The sequence below is a fragment of the Onychostoma macrolepis genome, chromosome 06 (genome assembly GCF_012432095.1).
Source record: "Onychostoma macrolepis isolate SWU-2019 chromosome 06, ASM1243209v1, whole genome shotgun sequence".
Classification (NCBI taxonomy): domain Eukaryota; kingdom Metazoa; phylum Chordata; class Actinopteri; order Cypriniformes; family Cyprinidae; genus Onychostoma; species Onychostoma macrolepis.
This window is the reverse complement of record NC_081160.1, coordinates 16,437,794-16,456,909: the sequence shown is the minus strand read 5'-3', so window position 1 is coordinate 16,456,909 and position 19,116 is coordinate 16,437,794. Positions and strand designations below refer to the sequence as shown.

General features: G+C 36.2%; 1 protein-coding gene across 23 annotated transcripts in view; it reads right to left on the bottom strand.

Moving 5' to 3' along the window:
* The window catches only part of kif1aa (kinesin family member 1Aa), an 84,944-nt gene that overhangs the window by 32,394 nt on the left and 33,434 nt on the right, over nucleotides 1-19,116 (bottom strand). For 9 of the 23 annotated variants that reach the window (XM_058779706.1, XM_058779708.1, XM_058779716.1 and 6 more), the window contains exons 6-27: nucleotides 18,841-18,909; nucleotides 18,383-18,561; nucleotides 16,545-16,656; nucleotides 16,224-16,301; nucleotides 15,883-15,948; nucleotides 15,753-15,770; nucleotides 15,334-15,412; nucleotides 15,172-15,250; nucleotides 14,646-14,788; nucleotides 13,519-13,557; nucleotides 6,051-6,253; nucleotides 4,282-4,361; nucleotides 4,125-4,200; nucleotides 3,940-4,002; nucleotides 2,872-2,951; nucleotides 2,658-2,764; nucleotides 2,492-2,572; nucleotides 1,874-2,054; nucleotides 1,143-1,215; nucleotides 920-1,010; nucleotides 678-826; nucleotides 403-581 (exon numbers count right to left, since the gene is read on the bottom strand). In XM_058779706.1, the coding sequence (XP_058635689.1) occupies nucleotides 403-581; nucleotides 678-826; nucleotides 920-1,010; nucleotides 1,143-1,215; nucleotides 1,874-2,054; nucleotides 2,492-2,572; nucleotides 2,658-2,764; nucleotides 2,872-2,951; nucleotides 3,940-4,002; nucleotides 4,125-4,200; nucleotides 4,282-4,361; nucleotides 6,051-6,253; nucleotides 13,519-13,557; nucleotides 14,646-14,788; nucleotides 15,172-15,250; nucleotides 15,334-15,412; nucleotides 15,753-15,770; nucleotides 15,883-15,948; nucleotides 16,224-16,301; nucleotides 16,545-16,656; nucleotides 18,383-18,561; nucleotides 18,841-18,909 (2,225 nt within the window). The remainder of the gene's footprint in view (nucleotides 1-402; nucleotides 582-677; nucleotides 827-919; nucleotides 1,011-1,142; nucleotides 1,216-1,873; nucleotides 2,055-2,491; nucleotides 2,573-2,657; nucleotides 2,765-2,871; nucleotides 2,952-3,939; nucleotides 4,003-4,124; nucleotides 4,201-4,281; nucleotides 4,362-6,050; nucleotides 6,254-13,518; nucleotides 13,558-14,645; nucleotides 14,789-15,171; nucleotides 15,251-15,333; nucleotides 15,413-15,752; nucleotides 15,771-15,882; nucleotides 15,949-16,223; nucleotides 16,302-16,544; nucleotides 16,657-18,382; nucleotides 18,562-18,840; nucleotides 18,910-19,116) is intronic. The other 14 variants (XM_058779711.1, XM_058779719.1, XM_058779720.1 and 11 more) reach the window with 6 other exon arrangements.

Genomic DNA, 19,116 nt, shown 5'->3' with positions numbered 1-19,116 from the left:
TAGTTGCTTCACAAAAGAATCTCCTGTAACACCTGCCCACTGTCGGATACTGATAGTTCACAAGAAATAGTTTAGTGAAAGTGTAAGTAGCCTAATCTACCGAGCCCTGCACATGACATGCAAGAAAAAATTAATAAATTGTGCGCACAATTTACTAAAACATGCACTCGATTTGCTAATTCGTTCCCTCGATTTGCTAAATCGTTCCGTTGATTTATAAATCGTGTGCACGATATAGCAAATCGAGGGAACGAATTAGTAAATAGTGTGCACAATTTATAAATCGAGGGAACAAAATAGTAAATAGTGCACACGATTTAGCCTACTATTTTTTTCCTGCATGTCATGTGCGGGGCTCCGTACTAATCTGCTTTACAGAAGTTTATTCTCTAAAAAAATTACCTGAGCTTCTCCAGGGTCCAGTAATGTGTGGCTCCATTTTTCTGATCTTGGACTTCAACAGCCACAATGGTGCGAGGGAATGGGCTTTTCTCACGGTCTTTAGCTGTCTCGGGTGGTAACAGGTCAGGAGGAAGTGGAGAGTAAAGCGTGTCCGTCAATAACACGAACTGGAACTGAACCTGTAAGTGACATTAGGCAAAATCGATAAAGACGCTGTCATATTTTAAAGGTTTAGCAGAGTGATACAGTTCTTTCTGGTCTTTCTAAAGCTTCACCTTCTTCTTTAGCTCTACGCTAATGGCATTGGCCTCCTTGAGGAAGATGGCATTGCCCCAAAGCAGATCTCTGAGAGATGTGAACTGATAACATCTCCATTTACGGAAAGCCCACAGCGCCAGTTCTGTTTCCCTCTCAGTCCATTGCACTATGGGTATAAGAGATTGAAATACAAGAGGCTGAGTTATTTAAACTGTGTCATTGTGATCAGTTCAATTTTTGCCATTCACAATCTAGTCACCTTCCTCCTCAGGTTCTTCATCTTCCTCTGCTGCATCAGGGTAATAACGATCTACCTGCTTCTGCAGGGCTTCTAACCTGCTCTCATAGTCCTGTAAAAGACATACAGTATAGTTAAATATCAAAACTAAAAAAAGTGTCATATCATACTTAATTGTAAAGTTATGAGTATAGGGGGGGAAAAAGTTTTATTTTAAGCTCTTTATGTTGTTTACGTCACTTACTAATCTCTGTTGCTCCAGTAGATTGTTGGCCTCTTCTCTCTCTCTGCGATACTGATCCTCAAGTTCCTGCAGTCTATACAAACAAAGAGCTGATGACTCTGACAACACAAATGTCACATCTTAAAGGGGTCATATGACGCAATTTCATTTTTCCTTTGTCTTTGGAGTGTTACAAGCTGTTTGTGCATATATAAGATCCATAAAGTCTCAAAGTTTAAAGTCTCAAACCTAAAGGCATATCTTTATAAAAGTTAAGACTTGTTCATGCCTTCCTAAAATGCCTCATTCAAACACGCCCCCACAAATCTACGTCACTGTGTTTGAAGATTTGCATAACACTGCCCAAATGTATACGCAACGAAAGAAGGCGTAACTTTTATTCTCGTTGTAGTATTGTTACCGCCACTGTCATGTTGTGGAGATGCTGTGTGTTTCCAAATATGGTAAGGGGAGTAACATTTATGTCACATGCTTGAGGTATTCGGCCAATCACAATGCACTGGATATAGCTGGCCAATCAGAGCACACCTCGCTTTTCAGAACGTGTTTCAGAAAGGCGGGGCAGAGAGGAGCAACAATAATGTACGGTATGTGGAAAATAATGTGTTTTTTGAAACTTAAACCGCATAAACACATTGCATTACACCAAACACACAAAATACTGTTCTTTTTAGTAATGTCATATGACCCCTTTAAACTTATTCTTGAATATCCTGTCAAGTTTCCTTTACCTCTGATCCATTTCCTGTTTCATATCAATGCCCTGTTTCTCCAGAAGTTCTCTCTGAGCAAAGGCCCAGTCTACAGGCTCCATTGGTGTCTCAGCGCAGGGGGTTCGTTCACGTTCCTGACGAGCCTGCTCTGGATGGTTGAAGCGGAACACATGGCTCTTGCCCAAAATGATTCGGTTCCCTACAAATGTCAATACAAAAAAAATGTACACAGACTGTTTCATTCTACACAGATATGCATAAAAGTGTTTATGCGAAATGGCATACCAATTTCAAAAATAATTGTTTTAAATGTTAGTTTATAAATAAGAAAATATTTTAAAAATGAAATCACAAACAAATAAATTTAAAAATGAAATCATAAATGAATTAATTTTAAAAAATGAAATAAGAAATTATTTTAAAAAGTGAAATAATAAATAAATGAACAATGAAATCATAAATAAATTAATTTAAAAAAGAAATCATAAATAAACAAATTATTTTGCAATGAAAAAAAAAATGTATTAAATAAAAATGAAATCATAATAAATAAAATAAAAATACCTACGTAATTGGAACCAACTCATAATGCTTTGAAAAAGTATTGTAGCAGGTGAGGGAAAAGTGTAAACAGACCTGATCTGAGAACAGTGGGTTCTGTTACTCTCTTTCCATTGACATAAGTTTCTGCTCCCTCACACGGCTCAAGAATGACGGCTGTAAAAAACAGGAAGACCAGTCTAAGGACTGTGGCATATATGTGTATGAGTATATGAGATTGCAAAGTGCATCATTAAAAAACCTTCTCCAGTAGGTCCAGTGGTGCTGGTGAAAGTGCAGTGTTCTTCTTTGATGAAGTGACCACTCAAAACAATGTCCTGTCTACTGTTGGCATCCTCTCTCCCCACCCTGAGTACAGCAACATATCAGACACCTTAGTACTAAATCTACTGAACAGAAGAATGTGTGATTTATATGCACAACAGAGAAAATAAGAAGCTTGGATTGGCACTAACCTGGTAATTCCATCTTTGATGTAATACAGGAGACATTCAGACATCAAAGGATCTTCATTTAGATTCACCAGGTGGGGTGTCTATAACCAGGGCCCAAATTAATTCAAAATCAACATCATAGGTTTTGTATTTACTGAATGAAATACCAATGCTTGCAAGGCAGCAACTGAATAGTCCTAAAGTTTCAGGCAAGTTTAGGTTTTTATGCTTTGGTTTTGTGTTTAATGCTAAATGCCACAGTAATGATGGAATGCTGTTGTCATTACAATGAGAAGGCATCTTGTTTTCTGTCAGTTTTGTAGTAGAATCAATACCTTCATTGCACAGATCTGTCTAAATCTGACTATAAATGGCTATAGTCAGCATAAAATGGTAACTCCATTCGTCTTTTCTCCCTGTTGTGATGTACAGTATATCTGTGTAAATGGCTTCTTGAATGAGTAATAATGAATGGCAGGAATTTTTGCTTTAGACCATTGGGAATTGATTGGATCTTTGGATTATACGTTAATTGCTGAGACGATCTTTTTGCAAAAAGATGTAAGAAAGAAGACTAATCGCTATAATATATATATTATATATCAAACAAACTCTAAAACAAACTCAAGCCAAAATGTTTGCAAAATATCAGAGTAGTGCTGCCTTGCGAGCACTTTCGAAATTTATGTAGACATCCTTTTAAAAGAGGAAAATTAGATTTTAAAACAAGTTTACTGAGACAGCTGTCTTTACATCAAGTTTCAATATCGAAATCCATGAAAATGCATGCGATTAGATTTAGATATCACCAAATTGCGTAAGATTCCAGACGGGAAAGCCTTTAAAAGCATCATGTGGCCATGATGCTTGAGATCTGAAGTCTTCAAAGTGCTTTAAAGTTTACTATAAAGACTAGAAGGAATTGCAGCACATCAACATTCATATCAGAGAGTAATGAGCAACAGATCCCTAAATAAAGATCACAGGCGCATTTAAAAGAGCTCTAATGGGGAAAACACACAGAGGTACATTAGAACAGTCTGAGAGGAGCGATCAGGATGTAACCACACAGTATCCATGGCAACCAACCTCATTGGGAGAGAACAGCCCAACCGTGTCTATAAAAACGGGCTGAGGTTTTCTTTGCGAGGGCTTCCAGAAGAAGAATGTAAAGACATTTACAGGCTTATTTGGTTATTTGAGCAAATATATTAACCTTAATTTGTGGTCCACCTGCACACGGTTTCTCCGTACAACCTTTATAACATCTTTACCTTCTTTGGTGAAAAAACTCCAACAGTTCCTCCATCCTCACGCATGGCCACGCCCATCTCAGCCAGCAGTGCTTCTCTGTGAAGACCAATTTATAGACGCTTTTAATACGTTGACTTAAAACTGCTAAACAATCACATAAGGCTTCATACAACAAACCTGTCCATTCTGATGGCCTCTGTACGGCGAAGCTTCTCTTCCCAGGTTTCATTGAGCTCTGCAATAATTTTCTCCGTTTCCTAAATTGGCATTACAAACAATATCAGGTTAAAATATGACACCATGTCTATGGTAGTTTTTGTGAGACTTATATTTTTAGACAGCAAAAGTCAATTTAGTTTTTGGAGTAAGGTAATATGGTAAAATATTTTGAATTAAAGAGTTAATACACTGTAACTTTCAGACCTGGAAACTCTCGGCCGCAAAAACACTTTCTTAGCTTTATTCATTGAAACAAAAATCTCATGAATGCATCATTATGGAACCAACTTTGTAATATCATAGGAATGACAACTTGAACACATGACCGCATTCTCACTCATTTCAAGGGTAGGTGTCTTCACATCTTTACTAACAGATGCTCATTTCTGAAACCAGTCTCTTTTGAACCAATCACCAGAGCCATAAATGGCATGTGATCAACAGATCCCATTTACATAAATGTTTTAAGGCTGATTCTCACTGCACTATCAGAGTCTGACCAACAGCAACAGATACGTTTGTCGGATTTTGTAGAATCCACTGTTGCTGTGTGTTACCACTATCAGCATCTGTTGCTGTTGGTCGGCGCTTGTTTTCACGAACTGAACATGTTCAATCGGGGTTTGTTGGGTCAGGGAATATCTGAGAAGTGACCGTATTCTGGTGATATTATTAGGTGTTGGTCTGCATATGTTGGTGCACACTGGTAAATTGTTACAGTTATATAGCCAATGTTATTTTAGTATTATTTACAGTACAGTATACAGTGGTGGCTAAAATTATTAGAAAACCTGACAGATCGGAAAATATTGACTTTTTTTGCCTCCAAAACATGATTTCATTTCATAATGTTAATGAAACATGCAGATGGTTGCATTGAGCACAACAAATATCAGATGAAGTGAGTCGTACTGTTTTTATCCACATTTAATTTTAATATTTGGTATGTCCACCTTTTGCAGGAACTATACAGCAGTTCATCTCTCTGGCATAGTGTCAATATATTTCCTGAGAACTTCAATACTAATGTTATCTTTCTGCCTTCTGCAACTCAAGCCAAAAGTTTTCCATTGAATGTACAATAGATCTGTCCAGTTTATTTTCTAACTTGCCCCAAATTTGCTCAAAGGGGTTGAGGCCCGGACTTTGAGGGGGCCAGTCCATCATTTTCAATGTTCCAGCAGATTCCTTCAATCACAGGTAGTTCCGGCAATAGTTTGTTTTATGGGACTGTAATGGCCAATTCAACAAAAATAACTGAAACCTCTTAAATATGCCAAGTGTTCTAATAATATTGGCCAGCACTATATATGATTGTAGTATTTATTAATATTTTAAATTAGCTTTTATTTTTATATTTTCATTTTAATTGTAGTTTTTGTAATGGTGTTTTATCAGCTTTTTTATATTTCAATTTAGATTTAATTTATTTCAGTTTTAGTATTAGTCATTAGTACTTCAACTTGTTTTTTTTCAGTTAGTTGCTAAACCAACATTTCTCACCTTTTATTCCAGCTTTATTTCAATTAGTGAAAACAATTTTAATAGATTTAGTTAATAACAACAACACCGCACGTAAGTACAGTAACACTAAGGGGAAAATTATTCTTAAACATTTTATATGATATGAGCCCTTTAATCGGAAGTTGTAAGGCAAATGTTTGTCAGATTTATATTTGAAGGATTTCAGTCAGTGCTGTCAGGGTTTCATGCTTTATGCCAGTCACCTTGAGTCTCTCAATGGCTTCCTCGCTCCCTGGGCTGAACATGATGCGATCATGGAGGCTGCCGATGGAACCAGCCCGGCTGGACAGGGCGGAGAGAGATGGAGAGGGGCTCATCCCCGTCATAGCATTGGTCACTGTGGAGAGATCACCTCTTTGATTGACAGCTTGGCCACTATTGTTATTGTTCTTGTAATCGGATATGTCTGTCGGGGAAGGGGGAGAGAGGTGCGGGGGGTGGGAAGAAGGGCAGGGGGTGACAGACACAGAGTTCAGAGAGAAGCAGACAGAAAAGGATGAGCAGAAGGAAGGAAAGGTAGAGAAAAGAAGACAGAGAAAGACATGTAGCTTGAAATGAATTTGAATTCAGAGACCCAGAAATTTCACATGTGAGGAGAAACGCCGAAGATACAAAGAAAAAACAGACAGTCACAGCCCAGTAAAGGGGACAAGCAGAAATAAAATAAGAGCTCTAGCACAGGCACCCGGCAACACAGAGACACGCCAGCCATCAGCTACAGCATTACACACCGGCCATCCAATGACAGCAACCTGAGAGCCACGTCTGAAAAATTTAACAGGCATGCATGCATTGATCTGGGCTGTTATTTGACACCAGTGTCTTATATTTGTTAGTGTACATTGAGCAAAATGCTGTTAGTCCATTCAAGCAACTAATGGCAATCCTTTCTTTGTCTTAAAGGAATAGTTCAGCCAAAACTGAAAATTCTGTCATAATTTACTCTCACTCATTAAAGTGGTCATGACATAAGAAATCAAATTTGCCTTGACCTTTTGGCATATAAGAGGTTTTTGTACTGTTAAAGTGGTCATATGACGTGGCTAAAAAGAACATTATTTTGTGTATTTGGTGTAATGCAATGTGTTTATGCGGTTTAAAGTTCAAAAATCACATTATTTTCCACATACTGCACATTGTTGCTCCTCTATGCCCCGCCTTTCTGAAACGTGCCGATTTTTACAAAGGTCATTGTTCTGAGAAGCGAGGTGTGCTCTGATTGGCCAGCTATCCGGTGCGTTGTGATTGGCCGAAAACCTCAAGCGTGGGACGGAAATGTTACGCCCCTTACCGTATTGTCCCGTCGCGACAACACAAAAACAATAAAACCCATTACAAATGAGGCATTTGTTGCATCCAGTGGGGAAAACTGTCTTTTTACGCATTGCGTTGCATCGCGCCGCGTAAACATTACCATGTCTGCATTTGTGATCGGAGAAACGACAAACACCAGGCACTACTCTACACAGCTCAAAATAGTCAGTTTGAATAGTCAGTGTCAAATTCTTTAAATATGAAAACATATTACAGGCTGCGAGTCAGAAGTACCAGACTATCCTTGCAAAGTTGGAATTGCCCCACTTTATAGAAACAGTCTTTGAGCATATCTGGTAGGCTACTCCCAGGTTCAGGAAACAGTCCTCTGTAAAATGTGCTACACACACTCGAATATTTGGTTTGAACTGTTCTGGAACAGTGTTTTAAATACAACTTAACCACTGATTTCTAGTTGTGTCCTCTTTTGGAAGCCCAAAGTAGTTTCGCTTTCACAACAAAACACAGTGTCTCCAGGACATGGCGCCGGCGGCAGCAACAACACTACAGCGAGAATAAAATATAAACATAATAAGAGAATAAAAACAGCGAGATCACGCTTTAGGTCAGTGGTTCTCAACCAGGGAGGTGCGAGATAACTTAAACTAAAATATAATATAATCACTAATGTTGTGACTAATATGTTAAGTAATGTAAAAATCTATAGCCTATAAATAAATAACAGAACCACCTCTCTACGTATTCTGTGATATTCTGTGTTTCAGAGGAGCAAACTGTTTCTCATCACGCTGTGTGAAATACAGACTGAATGGTGGCTCAATTCGTGCATTAGGCGCGCGTTGTGTCCGTTATAATTGATGCGCAAACGAACCGTTTATGTGCGCTCTTGGCGCACTGATCACTATAACATCATATTTCTGCTTGAATACAGCTCATCATATTCACGTAGTTCAATACAGCAAGTGTTTTAGATCAGATGCTCACGTGTGTTGGAGAAGTTTGTGAGGATCAGTGGTGCTTATGTACATACGGGCATCAAACGCTCCAAACAGCTTGTTCTTACAGACTATTCACTGATGGCTTCATGAACAGTGAATAATAATAAAACATTATTTTATTTTATTTTTTAATTAAAAAAATTAATTAATGCAATATAAATATACATCCTGAAATCCTTTTTATTTATTTATTTTAGATGTATTTTATCATTTATTGTCACTTGATGAGTTTTTCATTTGAAAAGTAGATCCCCACACAAAAAAGTGTGGGCACCCCTGATCTGAAAATGACTCGTTTTGGATCTGAGGAGCAAGATGACATCACCCAAGCACAAACATTTGCATAAAATCTGCCTCCAGAGCAAGGCATCGATGAATAGTCATCTTCTCACCATAGGCCCCACCCACTGGCATTCAGTCGCTTAACGGCTGACACTTGATTACGCTGAATGCGAGTGTTGCGTCACGTCAAAAGTAAACAGAATTGATGTATTACAATCACTGCCGCTATCTTGTCTACACTGAATACAGTATACAGATGCACGATCGCTTTCTGACACAGTCCACGCGCTTGAGTCTGTCATCAATAGGACAAATTGAGTGAAAGAACGTTCACTTTGACGCGTTTGGTTTAAATAGCTCGTTCGTGACTTTGTACAGATATCAGAAGGATCCCAGCGTAAGGAACAAGTGGATAGTTTATTTTTAATGGCACCCCGGATTGTGTCAGAGGATTGAGTGGAGCATTTTGTTTTGTAAACGAGGCACAGTGTCATGGAGAGTTCACAAAAAACATTTGTTGAAAGATGAAGTGGTAGTAGATCTGACTGCAGCTGCATCACAAACCGTAAGTAAGTGATTTCATAATGCTTTGGAAATTATCGTGTTTTTTTTTATTATGTTGTCAAAACACTCACATGCAATAACGAGGGGGCGCTGATACTGTTTCCTATGCAGTGACGGTAGCCAATCATAACAGTGGGACACGCCCCTTAAAACAGGTTGTTTTAGACAGAGGGCCAGAATAAGGGTTGAAAATAATCATTTTCCACATATGTATTTGTTTGTTTGTTTTGTTTTTATTTTGGGGGGGCAAAAACTTTATTACCATTACAAGTAAACCTCAAGGAACATATTAAAATAAATTTACAAAATCCATGTCATAACCCCTTTAAAATATAACTTTCTTTTTTCCCTGCAATAAAATGGACCTCAGTCAGCATCTTATTTAATTTTTGTCAGGAATGAAAACGAGGCTGTGAGGGACAGAAGTACAGTACTTTATGGATTACACTGTTTTTTTTAAAAACAGTTACAACAGGCTGTTCACAAAAACGCCTTTCCAAAAAACTTCCAGTTGATAAAAACTCCTGCATAACGTAGGACCTTTAAATAGTGCGTGTCATTGTAAAAACTGTAAGTCAGTCCCTCACAGCCTCATTTTCAACTGTGTTAAATTCGGTATGGCATCTAACCTGACTAAGATGTATACAAGATATTTAGAAAAATGTTTCAGCTGTTCATATTATGGTGTCCAAAATGTTCAAGAGCCAAAAATAACATACACAGAAATGAATCCAGTATAAGAGTATACATGCAATAGTATATCTTTAGTTGGACTTCAGCACAACTACTGCACAATTAAAGTGCATTAAGTACAAAATAAGTTGCTCAAATTTAGCAGACTTTAAGTATGCCAGTGTAGTATACCAAAAGTAAAATTGCAGGGTATTTTTATTAAGTACATAAATATGTAAATGTATTTGTAGTATATTTAGCATTAAATAAAAGTATTTGAAAATACATTTTAGTATATTTATCTCATTTATCTTTATCTTCACTAGGGGAAGCTAACCTTAAAACCCAAATGACTTTCATTATTGGGCCAAAAAAAAAAAAATTCTTCAGAATATCTTCTTTTGTGTTGCGCATAAGAAAGAAAGCCAAACGAGTCTGAATGATATGAAGATGACTAAATGATGACAGAATTTTTATTTTTAGGCTAAACTATCCCTTTAAATATGCATGATATCACCAATGGAGCATTGGGGCTTGAGGTTATACTAAAATTATATCTAAAATGCACCTACAATATTGGTAAAACACACCTAAGAAAATGTCTTAATGAAAATATGCACTAAACAGACTTTTGTCTAAATAAATGCTGTCTAAGGAGAATGCTATTGCCATGCTATTTTAGTCTATAGGCCTTTTTTTTTTTACATCCTTAACACTATCTAGCATTGGCCCATCTCTCATATTAATTAACATACATTTTATATAAGCAAATGTTGACTGTAGTACATTAGCAATGAGCTCATATTTCTGCTAAAAGCCAGTGACTCTCATTCCCGTCATCTCTAACCAGAGCGATCGTCATCGCTGACCACAGTAAAACCTCCATTACCAGCTCCATTATGCTCTCGTGAAATCCATTTACAATTAAATAACTTACAGCCTACATCTGAGTTACAAAACCTCATTCACGACTCTCACACAGGAAATATCCTCCCACGTTTCTCACTGCCAGCATTTCATATAATATCCACCTATCCAACCACTAAATATCATATATCTCATGCTGAACAGTTATGCTAATACCATATGAAATGTAACACGGGATATAATAGCTAAATAAACATATATTCTACAGAGAGTTTGGCTTTGTAATTTCTCTATAACCTTCGCACAATAACATCTCTCAGCTCTGACAGTGCTGCTATGGCAACAGAGCGCTTACTCGGTGCTACTACACTCCTAAGAGAGCTACAAGGAAAGTATCTTGGGTAAAACGTGAGAAGACATGGCCCCTGGTGACGGATGACTAAACACAAAAGATGGAGACTAAGGATTATATGCATATAGCAGCTGATATGAGAGGATTATAATGTACACTGAAGAAAGGCACTTCTGCTAATATTTTCTGCTTAAGGCAGTGCTCTGTGCCAGTGCATGCAAGGCTTAAGATTAACTAAGTTTCTTTCGCCTCTCTACATCATCAATCTGTTTTTGAATAATGGCTGCATCACGCACACAGCAAATGTGATCAAAGATTAACTAAGGGTAAATCCCATTTCTCTGTCTTACCCCTTCCCCTTAGTTTTGTGCGTTCACGTGAGAGTAAGGGCTATCCCAATTCTCGTTTTGATCGAGGGGTAGGGCTAAGGGGAAGTGGTAGATACCCCTTAAAACCAAGCATTTTCGCGAGCTTACTTGAAACCAAGGGGTACCCAGAACACACTGCGCAACCGGCAACAATGGCGGCCAGATCATCAAGTATTCAAGTATTTTCAGCTTAAATAATTTATTTAAAAATTACGACAGTCTTGTTTTGTGCTCTAGACAGTCCTGTACATATATATTTGCAACCATGTTCTTAATTGAAACGTTTTTAAAAAATCGCTAGTTTGCTATGCTAACGTTACATTGCTGATTTGCACAACAGTCCCGCAGACTAGCCTTGAATGGACTCCATGCATGTCTACAGTTTTAACTAAACTCCAAAGTTTGTGATCAACACTTGTCGGCTCTGGTGACGTAGCAGCCAGCTAGCGACGGTGTATGATGACGTAACCATAACCAAGTGGTGTCTCATTTCATAGGGGTATGTTTTCACCCCTAGCACTTAACACTCGGTTTCGAGGGACAAGGCCTAGGGGTAAGACGAAGGGGAAGGGGTAAGACAGAGAAATGGGATTCACCCTAAAAATGTTTTTCACCACTGGCCAGTGACATATCTTACAGTGCAAATAACCAATCTTGTTTTAGAAAAGGCTATTTATACTAACTTCACACAATATTACCCAGACAATTTACCTATAGTATAAATAGAATATTATTTCTGTTCATTCTTTGTCTGAATAGAATCGATATCACTATTTGCACTCAATGTTGTCATTGTAAACTAAGACTAAAAAATATTAAAATAACTAACAAAATAAGCTAAAATATTAAAAATCATTTTTGTTAATTACTGTAAAATACGGCTGAAGTAAAATAAAATGTTAGATGCAAAACTTAAATGTAAATGAAAATTAGAAATGTTTTTTTTTTAAGTACTAAGTACCAGAGTACTAAGTACTAGAATTACTAAGACTGAATAACTGGTTCAAAAAAAACTAAAAATGAATTGAAATTTTGAAAATCACTGAAACTTGACAATATAACAATAACTAATTCAAAATATGAATAAATAATGTTATATCGAGTCCATTTCACAAAGTTTTATTTTTGTCAACTAACCGAAAAAAGCACTTAATGTGGTAACATCTAAATTAACTGTAAATTGAAATTATTTAACCTGACTAAATCAAGTTATGACAAATGACGTACTCCAACAGAAGTCATTTTTATGGATTAGATTGGGAAGAAATGGTTCCTTGATGTAACAACTGCAGGTTTTTCAATGACGTGTTTAGTGGAATTGAAGCTTTAAACGTGAGTTGTGTTACATAGGATATTAAGAAGCATTAGTTTTGATGTTTAGCTGTTAATAAAGCTGCAGCTAGCAACAGGCAGCCACTGCGTAAAGCTTCAGACAACACGAGCTGTCACTCAAACACACATCTGCTATAAGCCCCTCCCACTGTCAAATACAAGGAAATATAAGTTTTTCTCCCATGTCTTGAACAACTGTAGTGCATATTAATCTGAACAGGGTGATTTTTGCATACTGTCTTAGTTATCTAACTAATTAATAATTAATCATTAATAATAACTAATATGACAGATAAGTGGATGAGTGAAATCAATTAGTTCATACAGAAAGTGTAACATTTATCCTGCTCTGCATTGCAAGCCAAAAGAGAAACATAACAAAAAGAGAGGGTGAAAAGAGAGAGGAAACAAACAGCCCTGCAGCACCAGACTAGATAAAGCAGCTTTCAGCTCAGAAACCACACTAGCAACCAGGGTTAGAAAAGCAACAACCAAATAACCACAATATATCACCAAAATACCACCTCCAAAAATGGCATTTCAGTAATAATCATTTCGATTATTAGAAGACTGTATTATGTTTGTCCATTGCAAATGTAACTTTCCTAATATCTACATTATTTATAATAATACAAATATAAGATACTAAATAAATACCAAATATAGTAATGTTGTTATATAATTTAGTATATTATTTCTATAATGGTGAATATATAAAGATATAATTGTTATAAAGTGACAATTATAAAAGCTGGTTAATATATTTAACAGACAAACATGGCTGTTATGGCTTTCATGGGATATGACATGAACATGGCTCTGACATGATTTTTGTATGATTGAGAGAGTATGAATTTTCTCTCAAACCCTTGAATGGACCCTGAGGCTGCAGAGATCTGCTTTATCCATAAAAACTGCAAAAGCATAGAAGAGAGAGTGAGATATAGCCCAAGAAACACACATTTCAAACCAGCAAAATCTTCAACTGGCCCCCGAAACGCTGAGAGAGAATGACAAAGAAGAAACAAGAGTAAGAGCAATAAAAAAAAAAAAAGCTATAAAATTGAACAGAAAACAAGAGAAAGACAGAGAGGAAAGTGAGACGAACTGTTTGACACAAAAAGACTAAGAGCTAAGAGGAAATTCTGAGTCTAATTTAGACTTTTGAAAGTCACTTGACACTGAATTGTACCAAACCCAGAGGGCTGGACTCCAGATCGTCTGTTCTAAGGCATTTCCCCGCTGGGATCACCATCGAGAGACGATAGGATGAGAAAAGAAACGAGTGATTAGAAGAAATTGAGAAATAGAGTTAGGAGTGCACAGGGAAGAGTTGAGGACCCAGTGAATCAATTTGAGTTGTTTAAAGAGCGTACATTTTAATGTGCATGTGTGTGTGTGGTAATTAACAATTTATACTTAATTTTTTATACTTAATTTTAACAATCCATGATTATATATGCAACTCTCTTCCATCTCTAATAGAGACATAAGAGCTCTGTTCCAAAACCTTGTAAGCTGTTTGCTGCCTACTGTACATAGGCAGCTGCCTAATAAGGAATATCAAGTCACCAATTTTGAATACTTTATGTTGACAGCAAGTTCATGCAGTGCACAAACTGACTCAAACTGATGTTAAAGTTTGATGTTAGCATGTTGCTAAGCTAACAGTTTGATACTCTAACAAACATAACAATACATAACAACCACAAATATTAGGTAAAATAAACAACTGTAACACTGAATTCCTTCCATTGATACTCTTAGTACTGAATTAACTATAACTAACATATATTTAATCAACATTTCTATTTTTCATCCACCATTTTGGATTGATTTTTGCACAGTGTTTCACCTCTACAGGCATACCTACATGTTTCCTTAAAATATGGCCAAAATGAGCTTAGAAGGCAGCCTAGTTTAGTTGCCTACTTCCCTCTAGGCAGCTTACTAGGATTTGGAACAGAACAATAAAACATATGCACTAATGCATGTCTCAGTAAATAAAAACAAAAGTGATCACAAACTGTCTGATGAAATACTTATAATGAAATAAAGGCAGAGCGGATAAAAAGCAAACGCTCTTACTCTCGATGATGTCACCCAGGCCCTGGGCATAGAGGAGGTCCTTCAGACGGGACACCTCTTCTTTCAGCTCACGCACCAGACGGTTATTAGGATCTTCATTGATCACAGCATTACAACGGATCTGCTTAGCCCTGTCGGCATACCTGAATCACACACAAAGTGGACTTAAGATAATAAAGTAGAATAAACAAATGGTAATATATGTAAAAAATACGCTTTTATAATGCTGCTTTCTTATGGCTGTTGCAGTAGATATATGCACATAGTATAATGAAAAAAGAAGATTTTAGACAGACACACACACACACACACACACACACACACACAGATAGGTGCCCAATTACTCTGCTCAGCAGTATTACTGCACACCAGCATCTTTGAAGGGCGTTTCAAGTGGGAGGCAGGTGTGTGGAGAGGGAACAGGAACGTTCTCATTATGTAATATACTGCTGTACCCGTCAGCTCATTACCTACCTCAGACAGAGAGAAAAAATGATAGAACTGGTGTTTTACTGAGGCAGAATACCTGAGAGTGCTGAGGGTTTCATCATAGTTGATATCAGCAGGACTGAGAGCCGCCACCATTGCAGTGCGAGAGTTGCCACCTGCAAAGGTCAAAGGTCAAGTGCTTCAAGAGTGAGAATACATTAAAATCCTGTTTCATGTGACAGAACACCCTGATACATACCAAGGTTCTCTCTCAGTAGCCAGGTCAGTACAGAATCCCTGTAAGGAATAAAACTCTCTACTTTCTTCTTCTTTTTGTTCTGTGTGAAAAAGAAAAAAATATATATTTTATATTATATTATAATATATTATTGTTCAAACATTTTTTTAAATAACTCATTTATGTGCAACAAGGCTACATTTATTTGAGCTAAAATACAGTAAAAACAGTAAAATGTTATTATTACAATTGTAAATACAAGAACTTTGTATTTATTTATTTTTGTGAAAAATGTGATACATTAATTTCTTGGATTCTTTGATAACTAGAGATTAATATCAAAATTAATAATCAAAATTAATCAATTAAAAATTAAATACGTTGAAAACAAAGAGCAGATAGATAGATAGATAGATAAATGTTGTTTCATGTTGTTATACCTTGTTTGAGCCAGAATCCTGCAAAAATAAGCGATTGCAGATCATTAAACTGACACATATTGAACTTTTCATGCAGAAAACAATAAATCATCAAACATCCTCAAGGCTCAGAGCAAAACAAAACACTTACCACCTCAGCCAGAGCTGAAATGACTTTTCCCAGGGTAGTAAGTGATTTATTGATGTTTGCCCCTTCCTGGGATAGAAAGAGTAAGTAGAAGATTGAATTACAATTCCAAACTCAAAAAATAATTGATGATAGAATGAAGTGGGGTACAGTCAAAATGCCAGTATGCACTCTGTGCACTAATAGCAGGAAGTATGTAGAGAGAATTAGAAGACATAGAAAAGACAAAAGAAACAGAGGGGATACAATGATGTGGAAGACCACAGAGTTTCTAAAGGAGTTAAATAGAGGGCATGAAAGGACAATAGACAATCGGGGATAGGAAGTGAATATATATACGTCACCTTGAGCCGTGTGCCTTTGGCTCCAGTGGAATCTGCTCTTTCACTGCCAGCTAAATCCACCAGACTGATTTTGCTGACCTGCCAGAGAAGTTCAGGATAGGTCAATAATGAACACGCTGAAATGGATGGATGTGCAAAAATGGACAGGCCCTTATCACCTTTCACATTACCCAAACAGAGAGGGAAAAAAATCTCTCAATGTCAAAAGTCATCCAATACAGCCCTGTGTAAGGGTGAGAGACAAGTGGCCTAACCTTATGCTCTAAACGGAGCTGTTTTTTGTGACTGACAGGGTCTGTAATATGCAACAGCAGCACATACCTTTTCTGAAGTGTTGTCTGTTTCAGAGTCATGACGCTTCTGGGTGAAGATGATGTTGAAGACAGCGTGTGAACGGCTGCTAGTCTCATTCATGTTAGTGGCTGCTACTGTCCTGAATAACAGAATTTCACCATTCAGAAACTTCATTAATATTGACTGCTCAGACTCTATGCCATGCGAGGAAGTCTCTTTAAATCATAACATCATAGCATTTGCACTAACTTCTGCCTCTGTGATTCATCTGATCTTGAAATGAAATTTAATGACCAACAAAAATGTTTCCCTGATGTATTTAGATCCAATCTTTTATGTTCAAACGTTTGAAGGCAGAATGTTTTTTTTCCCTAAGAAATTAATAACCTACTTTTTTCAGTAAAAATGTATTAAATTGATCAAAAGTGATAGTAAAGACTGTTAAACTGTTATTTTAAATAAATTTAATAAATTCTATATTCTTCAAATAATCCTTAAAAAAAAAATCCACAAAAATATTAAATAGACACCATTGATAGTAAGAAATGTTGCTTAATGTTCAGAAATTGTTAATATGCAACAAATCAGCATATTAGAACGATTTCTGAAGAATCATGTGACACTGGCAGCTATTGAAAATTCAATTTTGTTATTACAGGAATAAATTACTTTTTAAAATATATTATGATAGAAAAGATTTATTTTAAATGCAATAATATTTTTATTTTATTTTTGATCTTGGTGTCTTCATATTCATCAAATGCATTAATAAATTTAAAAAAACTCCTAATTATTTATTCCATTAATGAGCTCCTGTATGTTTTGCCAAACACGAACTTACATAACAGGCTAAATGTACAGCGTAGGAGGAAAGTATAGTGTATTGGCAGTGGTGCATCTTAACACCTTTAGATTAGAGAACTGTTGACTGATGCTAAACTGAGGAAACAGGAATGAGCAATGCACTAACATAATTAAATGGTCCATTTGTTTCCATGATGATAAGCCTGAACAATAAGTAAATATTTGTTTTCCTCTCAGTGTGGCCATGAAGGCCTTGAAAAAACAAATGTGACCAGGACCACTGGTCTGTGCAGCAAAAGGCTATTATTGGTTATTTCCAGAATAGAATATAATAGAATAGATTGCTTTCACATTGTGCCAGAATTTCTGTAATTACAAAATAGCAGCTTTGAGATTCTAGTTTGTGCTGACTCAGAAATGATTTGTTTCTATGACAACGCCCAAAATCCCAAAACTCCATGTACGGCTTTGTTTTAGAAGACAGCAAATAATTTAATGACTACATTAATTCACCTCTATATGTTCTCTCTAAATGTTTCAGAACAAACATAATGCACTTGGGCCATAATAAAATAGCTTCTTAAACATAACTCAAGTTGTTTTTGTGGTAGAATCCATTTTGGTTTCATTGCATCATGACAGTCAAATCAGAAAATTTGGAACATTCATAAAATTCCAAAAAATGCCCCATTTATAATTATGTGTTTAATATACAATACCATTAAATACACTACCATTCCAAAATTTTAAAGGCTGTTTTTTTTTTAAGTCTTCATATTTTTTGTGGAAATTGTGATACATTTTTACAAGATTCTTTGATGAATAGAAAGTTCAAAAGAACGGTGCTATTTAAAAATAATCCAAAATTTTAAATGTCTATTCTGTCACTTTTAATTAGACTAATGTGTCTTGGATTAATAAAATACTAATGTCTTTTTAAAAAATCATGAATAGTTTTTACTTATTGAAAAATCATAATTACAGCAATACAGACATGGCATGAACACTCCATTACAATACGATAGAATAGAATAGAATTAGAATAGAGTAGAATAGAATACCTAGCCTTATTCCCCGAGTCCATCAGGTCTTGAATGTCATTATATGACGTGACGGCGAGTTTGGACAGATCCTCTACATACGGGCCCAGTAATGGGTGCTCCCGCACACGCAGATTTCCTTTGTTTTTTGGGTTCAGAAGATCTCGTACCCTTTCACAGTAAATCTCCATATAACTAACCTGAAAGGATGAAAATAATAGATTGTTAAAAGCAAAAAACATAATCTACTTGAGGATTAAAACTAAAAATCATATACAAAATTTACAGTAACAAATAACAACAATATTGCTATAGTGTTATTGACATGATAACTTTATTTATTTACTTTTTTACTATAGGTATTTTATCGTTAGCTGTGATAACAGGGCGCATCAAACACACAATATAAATATAAAAGCAGCTGCTTTGGAATTAAGCTACACTCAGATTTGAAACAACAACAAAAAAAAAAAACGTACCTCCACAGAATAGGACAAGTTGTTATCAGTATTTTTGTCATTAATCTTGGTAAAAAGGTCTTCACACAGCTGATGTTTAGGATTGAAGGGAGAAGAGGAAATAGAGAGACACAATAAAGAGAGATTAGGAAGTGAATAATCATTTTCTTTCTGTGTGTACAAGTCATCTTAGTGTTTGACTTGTCATTTACTTTTGTTTGAATTGATCTTGTTCACACTACCTCTGATTACATTATCATTTTCCTGTTTATACAACAATGCCAATATGCCAGGAGA